Raw genomic sequence first — 15144 nt, 5'->3', positions numbered from 1 at the left:
TTTTTAAATGTATGCAAATTCATGCAGAAAACTGCTGAGATTACAGGGCAGCATGTTGTGGCTTCCAATGCAGCTCATTTTTTGCCTCAGTCCACAAACTCTTTCACATTACTGAATGTCACTTGCTCCTCCTGCTCCATGCTCCTCTCTCCCCTCCCTCCCTCCCTCCCTCACCCACTCCCCCTCTGCAGATCTGTGTGGGGAAGAACGAGGAGATTGACGGTTTCCTCCGGCTGAGCAGCGGGAAGAAGAGAGGCTTGGTCCCTGTGACGTATCTGCTAGAAATATGATGACAGTGCACCTCTCCTTGACCCTCAGTTTGATAAAGAAGTTCACTATGACGGAGGAATACTCAGGAGTGTTTACCAGACACCTCACTGACCGACAACCACCCACCTCCACCCCTCCAAAAAGTGGCAGTGAATTAGAAGCTTGAGTGGACGACGATCCGCTTTTTACTGCAGAAGCTTTTAAGACTTAAAGGACGTGTGGGTGGGGAGGGGGTCTCCTTCAGAGTTCTTTAGAGCTACTTGTAGCACAACTTTACTTTGTTGTTTACTCACTTACTAACTTTACTCACCAACAGAAATGTAGCATCACGTTGAAGAGGATAGTGTGCAGGAAGTCTGGCTACCTCGCTAGCCATTTCAATTGGTCATCCATCTGTGAAAAATGGGAGAGGACTAAGTTACTATGATGCCAAGGTGTATCCAAGCCTTGTGAACTGTCTTCATTTCACTGTGTAGAGAAAACAAGACGTATGAGATGTGAAAGATTGTAGCTGTTTATTGTAGTGGCTTGTGCAAATACTTTTTTTTTTTCACCTTTAGCAGATTTGGTTTAGTAGATTAAACTGAAGGTATAAACCATGACGATCCAGTTTTGTATGTGCAGCTGACAATGTGCACACGTCTGCTGTTGTAATATGGATTCATGAGGTGCATGTGTGTCACTCCAACTCCGTCTAGAAAATGATTCAGGTATTACATTGTGTGTATGTACACATTTTTAAAAAATGAAGTATTCTCTGCTACAACTTGGTCAAATGAAAGTCATACCACACACACTGGGATTTTCTGTATTTCAGACTGCTCTCCAGTGATTAGATTACTGTACATTTGTGCTCTTCACAGCTCCGATGTGACAAATGCTTTGTGTGCACCTCTGGGAGCTTTTTTCCTCAGTACGCCCTTCAATGACACTACACACACTAACACATATATTTTTTAAGTTTATTTTGTCCCTTGGAACTCTAAAATCAGCCACTAAAATCCGCTTCCTGTCATTATATCGTCAGCGTTTATCTGTATGTATAGTCCTGTAATATTAGCTGTCATATCCAGTTGTGTACTACAACGTGACGATGGTGTGCTGTCTCGACTTTCTGATGCTTTTCTTGCATGTAGGAGTAAAGCAAAGAAATACTGTTATTCAGTATGACGGATAAAAAAAAAAAAAAAACTTAGTGTTATTTGTCAAAAGAGGGGTGAAGGCTTTTCAAACATTCAGTCTCTCAGAAGGTCATGTTCCAAACGTCAGCTGTCAAAAACATGCTGAATTTTTTATGAATGGCTAATGTTTCTCCTAGCACACGATTACTTTTAAGTAACTCTGAGGGACTGTTATTGTTTCTGTTATTTAAGGTGATTTAAGGCTAAATCACCACATGCCATTTGATTTATTGCTCTGTCATTATAAACCATAAGGCAGTGACAAATTGCCTTTGTTGTGGCAATAACTGTAAATAAAGATATTACATTATTTGTAAAAGATAAAGATACTGTATATATATATATATTGGCTCTGAATGGCGCTCTGACCAAGAAATTTGCAGGTATCCAGGAGCCAACTAAGGGCATTAATCTCAGTTATAAATTACCGGAGATCATTATGTATTGTCCCACTTACCAATGTATGCATCTCTTTGCTCAATTAACATCTAGCCCTGTCAGCACAAATCTTTTCAAAAACTATGCACAACAGTTCTAGTCACTCACTTTATTTTGTACTCAGCTTATTTCCAGTGTAGCCACACGTGTCTGTATGCTGTATACCTGTGCTTTTGCAAAAGATTTGAATTTGGACTCCAGCTTTTTTCCAGCAAGTGTCTATCTTGGATCAGTCTGCACCATGCTAATCTTAAACATTACATTCACTGGCTAGAACCAAGATTGGCTCAGGATCAGTATTACCCAGGTGAATTCCCTTTCTCACCTTAATGCACACTACCAGGCTAGTTCTTTGCATGGCTAGCTGCCCTTTGATCCTCCCATTCTCTCAATAAAGTCAGATGAATTGTCAAATTGTGTGCTTTTTTATTTGAGATAATTCATAGGCTACTTTGTTCCTCAGTTCTGTTCTTTGTGTCGTTCTGTCAAACTGCATTTTCACCACATAAATGCTGGAATTACTCTAAAGCCAATCGTGGAAGTATTTAAATAATTGTCTGTACTTAAGTAAAAGCAATACAACACTAAAAAATGACCACTGTATTAAATGTACATTGCTAAAATTACTCTTGTGTGGGCACATACTGCAACTGGAGGCTCACAGTGGATTAGTAACTGGAGTAGTTTGTTTCCATATTTTTGATCCCAGTCAAAACTGTCCATCCCTCATGTGGTTAAACTATGTTCTGTCCAGTCCTGGCCCGGCCTTGATTGACACTAATCAGATGGTGACCCTGGCATGCACACTTCTTCATGAGTTGATGTGATAAATGACCGGAGGATTGGGCGTCATATTTCACTGTGTTTAATCAGTTTGTAGAAGACATGTATCTAAACCGTGACCTCACTGTGAAGGCCATCTCTCACAGAGGAACTGACAAATGATCAACGCCACAACCAGATTTAATTAATAAAACCAAAGGTACTGTACACATTTTTAACAAGACTAAGAGTCCACAGACCTGCTAGCGGCAGAACATAGTAGGCTGTAGGCCTACTTAGTCACAGTGGTGCTTTGAGCTCAATGCTAACATGCTGATGTTTAGCAGGTATAATGTTTAGAATGGTAGCATTTGCTATAATTAGCACAAAACACGAAGCTGAGTCCGATGGGAATGTCGCATGTTGCATGAATTTGGTCATAAACCAGTAGTATTGGACACATTTTTTACCTGATGGTGGCACAAGATGCAAAGTCAAGTGGTTGCTAAAATTCATCCAAGGTGGAAATGGATGTCTGGGCAAAGTTCATATGTGTCCATGCATCGAATAGTTGTTGAGATATTCAGTCTGGACCAAAGTGGTGGAGAGAGCAACATTGCTATCCACATTGCTATCCACATGGCTAAAAAGACTATAAAGAATAAATGGTCCTTTTTTCATCCACCCATTTTTGCCTATGTACTAAAATGCACTAATTTAAAGCTGAAAGTCTGCACTTTAACCTCATATTCAATGAGTAATTTCACACCTAAATTCATAAGCTATTAAATCCAAACAGAACATTTCTCCCTTCATGGCTACAGAAGTACACTGAGATCTTTCATGTGACTTGACAGTGCAGAGCCTGGGAAGACTTCTTGTTCCTAATGACCATAAATAATAAGATTAACTCCCAATAAAATTAATTGGAAACGGAGGAGCTTCTGGCAGGCCATAGACTAAGCTGGCAAAGAGAGTGTTGTGTGTCCATGTGTGTGTGCTGTGTGTGTCCTTGCTGGGGTGTGAGGAACACTTCTCAAATCATGACCCAGTTATGTTATCAAATTGGATCAAATGTGATTTTTGTCTCTGTAGAGAAAGAGAGACAGACGTGTACAACTGGCAGTACATCAAGCTACTCTTACATTTCATAAAATTGCTGACTTTGGTGCCCAAGATGGCATGTGGGACTCAACTTACTGTACCACGCTCTCTCTTTCACGACAATGGGCAGAGGAGGTTGAAATCCCCTGAAAACAGGCAGCAATAAGCAGAGAATGTAAGGCTGAGTGTCTGTCTTTCCCTTTGCAAATCATTTTCACTCCTCTTTCATGCTACATCTATCAACATCACGACAAGACACTAAAGTGTTTAGTTTGGGGCAACAAATCCTAACCAAGAGTATCAAAGAGGCTGGTCCTGTGCGTATCATGCCCGCTCCATAAGATTAAGTAAAATGGCTCATTAAATGTGTGATTTGTCACACAATCATCTCCTGTCCTATAATGTTAACACTCACTTCTTTGCATCTTTCAAAGCTGAGAAACAGCTGCTGGACAGACTCACAGTAGGGGTGATGATTGCAGCGCAAGGGCGTTAGCCATGAGCAGGAATATAGCAACAATGCAAATTCTGGAAGAAAATCCATGCTCAAAATAGCACTTGATTATATAGTCAGGCAGAAGGATGAGGATAGCACTGTCAGAGGAAAATAAAGCTTTCTGGTGCTTGGCAGACGCAAAGAAAAAACACCTTACAGACCCCTTCATCAAACACAGGAAAATAAAAATAATCTCCTATCCCGCACTTCCTCTTACTGTCTGTTTAATTCAGTGTATGTGAGAGGATATTACAAGGCTTGAAATATGAAAATCTTGATTCAGTTTACGTTACACACTGTCATATCATACTTTGTGGACACTTCCTGGAATTTTAGTAAATGCTGGTCTGTCAGTTGGCTCATACTGAACCAAAACTAACTCTGCATTCCAATTCCCGTATTACTATACTATGTACCACCTACTATACTAAAATACCAGGATGTCCTACTGCATCCGGTCGGATTTTGCAGTATGCAAGCCAGCATGCTTTTCTAGCTATTCGGACCCACAATCCTTTGCACAGCATATATGAGCAAGAGGATCAAAGTTCAAGGCGCAATGTTAGGAAGAAGTAGTATGTCCCAATTGTATGCATACTGCATGACACAGTGCTTACTTTGTAAGGGGAACTGCAGTATGCAATTTGGAACTTATTGACCCTCCCTCCAGCCAAATTCCCACTTCCCTAAACCCATTTCCATCCTCTACCTGTCCTCAGACTCTTCCACATGCACCACTCCCTAATCCACCTGCTCACCTGTTTCCACTTTCCCTTGTCAGCCCCATTTCCACTCATACGCTGTCAGGACGTTACAGTTGCAAACTTTCTTGTCTTGGCTTCTGTTACCTGAACCTTAACCTGGACCTGTACCTGTACCTGCCGAAATGGAAGGGAAATATCTGTGACACATTGTTCAGCTTTGGCTTTTACCTGTAATCACACTCTGATTTGTTCCACTGATTTTAAATTGGCAACACTCTGAACCTAAAAAAAAAGTAATTGTTCCTCTTCTGGGTCTTAAGTTGTCACCATTGTGTTCCATCCATTCTTCCAGACCCCTGGCCAACTGGACCATTAAAAATGAAGAAGGTACATGGAGATGGCATGTTTAATGCATGGTCTCATCTCCTGCCTCGGAGGCTTACCTCCGCTTTCTCAGGATGCTGCTTGCACAAACACACTCTCAGTGACAGGGATGAAGCACCACGTGGCAGAATCCAGAGGTAAGAGACAGTACACTGAGTTCCAGGGCTTCAAGTCTGAATGGTGAAAAGTCAGCGCATATCCTCTGAGTTGATCTTAGAGGTTGAGCAGGACAGAGAAAATAGGCCCCGGGGTTGACACATGAAATGTCTTTGAAGCATGCTACACTGGGAATGGTAGATTTAAATAATGGCATATGCTTCTTTTAGGGGAGGCCCAGGGTGATTTACTGTTTATTCTCACACACAGTAAAAAGAGATGAAGAGAGTTTTATTTATGAGGATAGATTAGCTTCAAACCATCGTCCCCTGAACAGCTTCCAAAATAATCTTTCTATCATAAAAAAGCATTGTCTTATAGATAAAACATTTATAATAAAAACAAAAAAATCACCGCTTTTACCACCATAAGTACAAAAACATAAGACAGCATTTATCCCACAAATTAGAGTGTCCAATCAAAGAAATAGGAACTTATGGAAGTGGAAGTTGCTATTGTCAAATGTATATTTTAAAGTAGTAGTAGAGTATTTAAAGTAGGCTACTACTATTGGTTTGTAACTATCATAAACTGAGTAAACGTCTACCCAGGACATTGGCCTGCATGCCAGATGGCTGTGTCATGGGTTATCACAGATGTTTTCTCTGAATTAAGCCCATAACACCTTATGAAAACACAACATTAAGTTCCAGTCTTGCAGATCCAGTCCACCTCCACATCTGCTCTCTGTGCTTTCACTTCCCAGCTCCTCACTGCAACAGGATTAAACTCTGCAGCACTTCAACGGCACCCAACATACCCTTTCATCAGTACTGACCACTTCTTCATCTTTAACCTTTCCCCATTATGTAGCTTTGATTGTATTGTTGGTCAAGCAGCACAATTAAGGGACAAGGTCATGAGGACATGGCTCTTGGCTGGAGAGGAGTGCTTTTAATGTATACGTTTCCCAGCTTGCTTTTATCCAAAACAAGAAGGTTTAAAATGGTTAGTTTGCTTAGTTCATGCTTGTTAATGACTGCAGGACCTCCGGTGATTTATCTCCACACTAAGCTGCTACTCTGCATTAGTAACACAGTCTAAATACAGTTTCTATCTCCCTAATCCTAAACACACACTTTTTGTCACGTAAGTGTCCTGGTTTCCTAGTTACTTAACTGCTTTGTAGTTGCACATTTACTCCATCTGGCAAACAATACTGTACCGCCCTCTGAGGACGACATACTGTAGCGTGAAGCCAACATAATCATGATTGTGAGGACTTTTCATGTATGCTGCCCTACAAAAGCAGAGTATATTACAGAAATCTCAATGGGGCAGGGAAAACGCAGCTACAAAAGTGTTCTGTTAGCTTTGTTATTTGACTAATAACTTAAATATGTGATTTATAAGTTAACTACATCAAATCACTTTAATTCCCCCAGGATCCAAAGCTGACATGGCAATTACTGCTACTCTGCTAAATTACAGTAGGCTGGTTAGCTTTTATCGGAGTTTAGTGACTGCCTAATGTATATATGTGTGTAACAAATTAAGTACTACCATACTGAATCATCACAATTTATTTTTGACTTACAGAAAACGGTTAGGAAAAGGTAGGTAGCCTACATTGATGCTTAGCTAAGGCTAGTTGTGGCTATTTCACCAGCTAGCGCCAACTTCGCTTAGCCTTGCTTTAGCTGTTTGGTCGGGGTCTTACTACTTGCTATTTTACACGTGTAAGGTATAATAATCTTTTATATGATAAAACAAGGGTCAAAAAGTCCGATTGTTGTCCTTAACCAATGTGTTTGGCTTTCTAGGGCAATATACAGGAGAAACTGAGATCAACTGAAGACTAAACAGAAGGTCTTTGCTCTCAGATCAGGTCCTCTTTACGCCTCACCTCCCCAACCTCAGCCCTCGCTGCCCATAAATGGTTTCCCAATCCAACATGCTCTAAAATCTTGAAAGCAAACTTCAAAATCCATTAAGTCACTAAGAAAAGGATTTGAAATCCACCGAATAGGTTTTTTATACATTTTTCAGCAAACGTTACTCGGCCTCAGCTCTTTTCTCTGCCAATATATAAATATATGCAAACACACTATATACCAAACTATACCAGCAGTCTATTGTTTTCCTTATTCAGTCGAGCCCTCAATTTAGTCATATTCCCACAAAGGACTCTCTAAAATGTCCTTCCCTGGTATGAAGACGAAAGGCTAAACTAATCTATTCAATTTGAAGTGTGTCACAGACTTTGGGGTTTCTGCCTTCAAGGCGCAGGGATTAGAGGATAATGGCTGTTCTGTTTTGCTAAAGAAGCTTTACTTGCTATCAGCTGAAGCTACTTTTTTTCTACTCGCCGCGCAAGTCAACAACTCTGATATGACAAATGGAAAGATGAAAAAGGCAAGAATATTGACAGGGAAAGAGTTGGTTATAAGTCTCGCCTTGCTTGGTATGTTTTTAGGAAAGTGCAAGCTTTTGAGAAACAGGGTAGAGGATGACAGGAAGCAGAAGAGCAGAAAGATGAAGACAGTGTGAAATACTGGGGAAACAATTTTCTATTCCCTTTTGTTGTGATATTTATATGGAACACAGTGAAACTGTCTGCACTGCATAAAGTGGACACAAAATGTGACCAGATTTAAAGGACACATGCATGTATATGTAATAGAAACAAACTCTAAAAATGGTTTAATTCCTTCTGCATTTTTCAACCAAACACTATATATAGTAGTTAGATTTTGCACGCTTCTTGTTAAAAGTGAGTTAATTAATAAGATAAGATAAGATAGACTTTATTAATCCCACACTGGAGAAATTCCTGTGCTACAGCAGCTCAAAAGAAAAATGTACACACTTTAGGATAACACAAATACACATTAATATAATCATCTCATCATGCAGCAGAAAGCAGATTTATTTAGCATTTTAATCTGTTATTGATCAATAAGCATAGATGACTCATTTAATATTAAATGAAGCATTTAGTTTCCTGCTGTATCTGCCACTGACTATAGCTGTATTTATTAATTTTGCTTGGTTTGTTGTTAAGCTCTGTCTCCTCTTACTGTAAGCTGTGGCAGTACATTTCCAAATCATAACTGACAACTGTATTTGTACCACTTTAACAGCCTTTTTAGGAGTGAAATTCCAATGTTAAATGAGACCCCTGAGCAGAGGCAGAAGGTGGAGGGCTACACAGCAAAGCAACAACATGTCATTGTGAATGGGACAGCCAGGTTGCATCCAAACTAATATATCTTGCAAACCAGCAGCGTGCGTTGAAGAAAATCAAAGAATATTGATCCATCAATCAAATATGGTTATAAGTGATCTGCTCTTGATTGGATTTCACTTGACTTGGCTTGTAACCATGCAGGAATTCAGAATATTTTACCCATGACCATCATAGCAATTACAGTATGTAGTTGTGTCAACACCTATCGTGATTTCTTTGATTTTAGATGTATTTTCGCACTGAGCGGTGTCTGGGTGTGATAAATGTAAAAGTGTGAGACCTGGTTTTAAGACGACAGGCTGAGGCGTTTATCTGGACATATTTGATCTGACAGCACTGTCTGTCCGATAGATCTGTGATCCATATCATTGAGCATTATTAATCCCTCTTTCAATCATCTCGTGGAAGAGAAATGAGAGATAAATAAACCTCCTGAATTGTTCCCGTGATTTTATGGCGGTATTAAATATCTCCATATATAAAGCAAAGCAATTAAGTAATAGAGGTGAGAAAAGCAAAAATAACTATTGACGAATGTGTGGTAGGGATGAGGTCAATGACATTTTATAGGCAGGTGACTGTGTTACCAGGTTAAGATTACAGCTCCCATGCACATTAAACTTGACATTTATCAATCTGTCCTCCAAGACCCCTGTGATTCCACAAAGGTCTCCTAATACCTAATGATGGCCAACGGTTCATTAAACCACAGCCCAACACTCAATGCAAAGGAGGTCATCTAACTGCCAAGTGCAGGGTAATGCTTTCAGATGATAGATAGGTTTTAATATTTAAAAAAGAATCTCCACATCTCGATTGTTTTTGAAGATCTCCTGAACTCTTGAGGGTTCTCCATTTGTTTTGCCTGGGTTGAAGGCCAACTGTAATAAAGAGCGCTGCTTCGTTTCATCTCATATCCCTCTCCTTATCTAATCCCATTAAGACTCACGCTTCAGGAAATAGGAGTGCCTCCTGGTAATGAAGAAAAACATTAACCAAGCTACAAAATGGCCCTGCTGCACAAAACCTGCTTTCTCCTTCAGCGATTCCTTATGACATCTCTCTGGAGATCTCACATTTATTTAAATGGGTGGGTTTGTCTTTCTTTATATAGCAGATCCATTTAGTATTGATGACATACATTTAAATGGCATTTTAGTAAAAGCATGTTAAGCCACTGTGTATCACAATTAAATCAGGATGCCAAGGTTAGCCCATGCATTATGCTGTGTAAATTCCAGCTCCTCACAGCCTTTGAAACCCAGATTTTATTATATGAGGGTTCTTCACTGCCAGCCTCTGAAGCTTGGGTGTCCTATTGTTTATGCATGATGGTGCATGATCCGCAAACAGAAGCTACTACAGCCCAGACTTAAAGTGGAAAAACACCTGCCAGTGAACCGGAAGTGAACTCTCCAGGGCAGGTTGTGGGAGAAAATTAAGGAGGTTCTGAAACATTCCTGACTATAGTATGGCATTAGTATATGCATTCACAGCAAACGGTAATTTAAATCCACATCATTGAAACACCAATGCCACTCACATCAGATCTGAATTGCTGAATATCACCTGGTTTTAATCGACCTGAGGAGAATCCCCCTAATTGTCTTTCTTATATCCACAGACACACACACACACAGCAGCCTGTGTGTTAGCGACGGCTGCATCTGCAAACACTTCAGTCACACTTTCTCTAGGAAGCACGCAAGAAGGAATCCTTCAAGTCCTAAGCAAGAAGTGAAAATGACTTGATGACTGGAGCGTCAGCAGCTGAGGTTTAATGTGGCTTACAGTGGTTGTAAGCTGGAGCATGTTTGTATCAACGTATGATATAAATTAGTTGTTTGTGGCTTTGTGACTTGCCTCCAGGAAAAGCGAAGCAGAGAAAATAATTCATAAAGAAAATAATTTATTAATTAATAGCCACATCATTTATTAATAAAACTTAACATAATTGGGTGCATCTGTATGTCAGCAATAGACAAGAAGTCACTTGTCCACACTGAGGTATCAAAGTTTGCTGTGTTCTTCACCTTTCTCTGATGTTTTGCACCAATGTCAACTGCAATCAACACAAGCTGAATTCAAAGTGACCGATACCAAATGATTGCTCACACAGTTGGTTATAAATTGATCAGTCATGGATGAAATGCAACGACACACACACAGGTAGAGGAAGACCTAGAATGTGTGTGTTGAGGCATTTGAAGAAAACATTCGGACAATTCCTGTTTGACACACAGAATTGTGTAAGACATCATGCCTAAACAGTGATGGGCAGATGCTGCAGTAGTCTATGTTCAATCAGCTGTATAAATACTGTAACCAACTAAGAGTATGTAGTGCAAATACAGAATAGACCAATACGCAGTACTTTAAGTTTGTACAAACACTATTTAGCATGATATGGGGTGCATCAGTGGCTTCACTGACAATTAAGGTTTTGTTATGGAATTGCACCCCATAATTTAGTGGATCTTTTGTGCAGTGACATTGTTGTAACGCTGCTTACACCCATCTACAATACCACCCCTCCCTATTGGCAGAGTGGGCACACCCAGGGCCCCACTACCAGCATTCATAGGCCCCCAACTTGGTCTTTGAAGGGTCCATGTTTAATTAAAATAGTGGTTGATAGGTAGAAAGTGCAGGTCCAAAATAAAATGACTATAAATAAACCGTATTTATAAACTCAAAAGTCCTTGCCTCAGCAAGGCAGTAACCATTATATATATGGATGTTTTTGAAAGTGCTTTATAAAAAATGCATTTCAGAGTGGCAAAACTGTTGCTATTAATTCCATATTCCAATTACATACAGAAGCTTAATATTGAGCAAGATAAACACCAACTAAGGTTTTTCTGTGGCTGGACAATGGTCAGAATCATATCTTTGGAAATCAATACAACATAAATGAGAAATTGCTTTTTGGATTGTATCGTTTCTGTTGCCCAAAAACTGCCTGCTGTGTGGTTATAGAACTAAAATGTGAGTGAATGCTGTTCACAAAACGGATGAAGCCTCTGAAATGAATGTCAAAATAGATTAGAGCCAATATTAATTTTCAGCTATCTTTAAATGTTTTAAACATCTGGATGACTGCAATGAATGTACAGTAGACATCTGATATTTGAGTACAACTTGATACTGTTGCTCTGCTGTCACCTGCTGGACTGTTAAGAACACTAACAAGAATGCAACAGTCTTTTCATAGCCATATGAACGGGATTACTGTACTAACCTTTTTTTCTAAAATAGAAGTGCTTAAATATCCAACCAGAATAGATTAAAAAATATTTTTTTTTTCAGTTTTGCTGCTTTGAGTGAGATCACTACACTACAGGATTAACAGCCACAGCAGTGCTCCTGTACTGTACCTTGTGTCCCCTCATGAATCATTTTTAACACCAAGACAGACAGACAATCACCAAACAATGACTCCTTTATCCAAATTTATTAGCAAGAAAAATGAGCATCTGACAAGAAAAACTTTCAGTTTAGATTCACTTCTTTGTAGTTTCCTCCTCCTTTGACAAGGTCTTGATCATCTCTTCTTTCTTGGCCAAGAGACGCTCTTCTCTGCGTTTGCGGGCCTCCTTTGTCTTAGAGCGGCGAGCCTCAGCCTGGTCACTGGGTGGGTAAAGAAGGTGGAGACAGAAGAAAATTATTTTGACAGTAACACGGAGTGTCCTCATACATGGACATTTCCAGAAAGAACAAAAGCTTAAAAAAAAAAAAAAAAAAAGTTATTTAGCTATGGCAGGAAAATCATTCACATCCTCACATCTCAAACAAGAACAAAATAAAACGATAAAAAAGAGCAACTTACGATAGAAGCTTCTTGCGAGCCTTATCTGCCTTCAGCTTGTGGATGTGCTCCATCAGGATGCGTTTGTTTTTGAAGACATTTCCCTTGGCCCTCAGATAGAGACTGTGGTACCTGGAGGACACAGAAACAATACCTCAGTGTCTCAGATGCCTCTTCCTGAAATTGGAATTAAAAACGGCACTGGTTTATTCACCAGCAATGAGCGCTGAAATTCACACTTACATGTGCCTGTCAATTTTCTTGGACTCCCTGTAGCGACGAAGAAGTCGACGCAGGATTCTCATGCGCCGCATCCATGACAACTTCTCTGGCATACGAGCATTGGCTGTACCCTTTCTCTTACCTAAATAATAAAAATGGCAGTGTGTCAAATCATGTTCATATCAAAACTTCCACCATTTGCAGGATTCAACACACAGTTGCCAAATTTATGTATTTTTCTGAAAAATTAACAATGACATGCAAAAGTGATTACTTTCAATTTGTCCACTCAGCAACTACTAGGACTCTACCTAAATAATGCTAGCACAGGATTCAATTTAGAATCTTAAAAGCAAATTAAAGTGATGTGCTTTAACAAGATGAGGAAAGGAAAAGGGACATTACTCACCATAACCCATGTGACGTCCCTTGCGGCGTGCCAACGTGTTCTTGCGGCAGCGAGCACGGGAATGAACCGTCACAGGCTTTCTGATGATCAGTCCATCCTTCACCAGTTTTCGGATCTGCTGGCCTGTGGCACAGACACAATGCAATAAAGATTCTGGCCTTTGGGGCCCACACAACACAGATGTACAGAGAGCGCTTCAATGGAAAGTAAATAACTCACGAGAATTTGCGTTGGCAATCTCATTGGTCTCATTTGGGTCCAGCCACACCTTCTTCTTGCCACAGCGCAACACGCTGGACGCCAAGCGCTTCTGGAGCCTGAGCATGCTGGCATATTAGTTTTGCAGGACATGAGATACATACAGTGCTATGGGGCCTTTAAGATTACCTATGAATTTAAAATTTTAAAAAAAAGGGGAGTGTGTATTGTAGTAGTAGTGACATTTTTAACTTCTTGCACAAAAGAACTCTCAGCATTGAGGTTTCCTTGTCTTGACTGAAATGATCATCCACAGAGAAAGAATACCTTAGTCTAGCTTTCTATTTCAACTTAAAAGCATGTTCATTTTATAGCTAAATACACGTGAGCTTCTTTAATTGGCACTTTTCAAGACATGGATTACAAACCGCACATCAAGATCTGTAAATCTATGTTGTTGGATGGCAAAGTGCATTAATTAATCACACCCGACTGTTTAAGTCAAATATGTCATTAATGTCCAACTACTGTTTTTAGGTACCTGTGTAATTATGCTTACAAAAAAGGTCATACCTGAGCTTAACAGGTTAGCTCAACTACTACATATTTTCTAAACCAGTGAGTTTGTTTTTTGTAAGTAACGTTACACATTTGCCAGTCACAAGACCGAAATAACGGGCTCACTGGTTTAATAAAAAAAGGTGCAACAATTGATCAGCTGCCAGTTAGTCGCTCAACAGGTTTGATAGGTGGCAGAGACTGATAAATGTGATTCACAGGTGTGCAGTATTTTTATTTGTGAGAGTGGGAGACAGTCCCCTGGTGCTGAAAGTGCATAACATTAAGAAATAACCCAAAAATAGTATAGCCATTGTATTTTATTTAACTGACATTATTGATCAGCTGGTTCGCCTAACAATAACAAACATGCTAAATAACTCAATTATTGCCAGCTGATTCCCCGCTAAGGACCTGTGGTCTTTCATGACATGTTATGACATGTCTTGGTTAATTTAGCTCACTTAACGTTAGGTTAGCTCACCAACATAGGCCCCATGCTACATGCATTCTGGTAGAAATTAGCGACTTTACTTAAAGTCGAACAGAGTTCAAGTCGCCCCTCTTGTCTCAAATAGCAAAGCTGCAACCCTATAAATTGTTTGCTTAGAATAAAAACACATATTTAAATGTCAAACGTCTTGCTAGCTTACCTCATGGCTGCTGCTAGCTTGGTAGAAAGAAACGTAATAGAACGCCTCAGTCCCTACCATTATAAATATCGCCATGGGTTACTCAACTGTGGCAGTATCAAGAAATCGTAAATATAGCTACCGACTGGGTAGTGACAGAGCATATTCAAATGTAGTTTTAAATGGAAATATTTGATGTTGCATCTATAGTTTACTATTATGCCTTAAACGTAACTCTGAGTATATTAATCTGTTCCCCCCATCATAACACAGTGGTACGCTCCAATAATTTCTATAATCGACCACTGGGGGACGCACCACATCCATGTTTCGAACATTCTTTGTGTTAATGGAATTTTCTGTTTTATTGTTTTGTTTGAGTAATACAATTTGAAACATTTTAGTTCGTTTTTTGAATCAAATGGGGCCATATATTTTGAGCTTGTGAAATGATGTTCAACTGTAGAATTATTGTGTGCATGTGTGAAACACTTTTGTGCACGCAGATATAATTCGCACAGGTAAAATGTTTATAGCTGCAGAATTATTTTGTGCATTAATAAAATAAGTTACATTTTGTGGAGGAATATTTTCAACAGTGAGGTTTCACAAAATCTGAGCAACGGACACAC

The 15144-nt window shown here is 39.6% G+C and overlaps 2 protein-coding genes across 3 annotated transcripts in view; one reads left to right on the top strand and one right to left on the bottom strand.

Annotated features, from left to right (window-relative positions):
- Positions 1–2303, top strand: part of LOC116061325 (SH3 and cysteine-rich domain-containing protein 2-like) — a 47764-nt gene extending 45461 nt beyond the window's left edge. Inside the window, exon 11 of the mRNA XM_031315459.2 lies at positions 192–2303. Within this exon, the coding sequence (XP_031171319.2) occupies positions 192–290 (99 nt within the window). The 3' untranslated portion in view covers positions 291–2303. The remainder of the gene's footprint in view (positions 1–191) is intronic.
- Positions 2304–12123: 9820 nt separating this feature from the next.
- Positions 12124–14754, bottom strand: LOC116061039 (60S ribosomal protein L19-like). Of its 2 annotated transcripts, none has more exons than XM_031314892.2 (6): positions 14534–14754; positions 13344–13441; positions 13125–13247; positions 12737–12857; positions 12515–12625; positions 12124–12315 (listed from the first exon to the last, which is right to left on the bottom strand). In XM_031314892.2, the coding sequence occupies exons 1-6, from the start codon at positions 14536–14538 to the stop codon at positions 12189–12191; spliced, it is 585 nt and encodes a 194-aa protein (XP_031170752.1). In that variant the 5' UTR covers positions 14539–14754; the 3' UTR covers positions 12124–12188. The 2 variants fall into 2 exon arrangements, with proteins under 2 accessions (XP_031170752.1, XP_031170751.1); XM_031314891.2 differs by having other exon boundaries at positions 13344–13450; positions 14534–14751.
- Positions 14755–15144: the final 390 nt, after the last annotated feature.

This window comes from Sander lucioperca, chromosome 22 (assembly GCF_008315115.2).
Source record: "Sander lucioperca isolate FBNREF2018 chromosome 22, SLUC_FBN_1.2, whole genome shotgun sequence".
Lineage (NCBI taxonomy): Eukaryota > Metazoa > Chordata > Actinopteri > Perciformes > Percidae > Sander > Sander lucioperca.
Note: the sequence above shows the minus strand (reverse complement) of the source record. Positions and strands in the feature narration are given on the sequence as shown.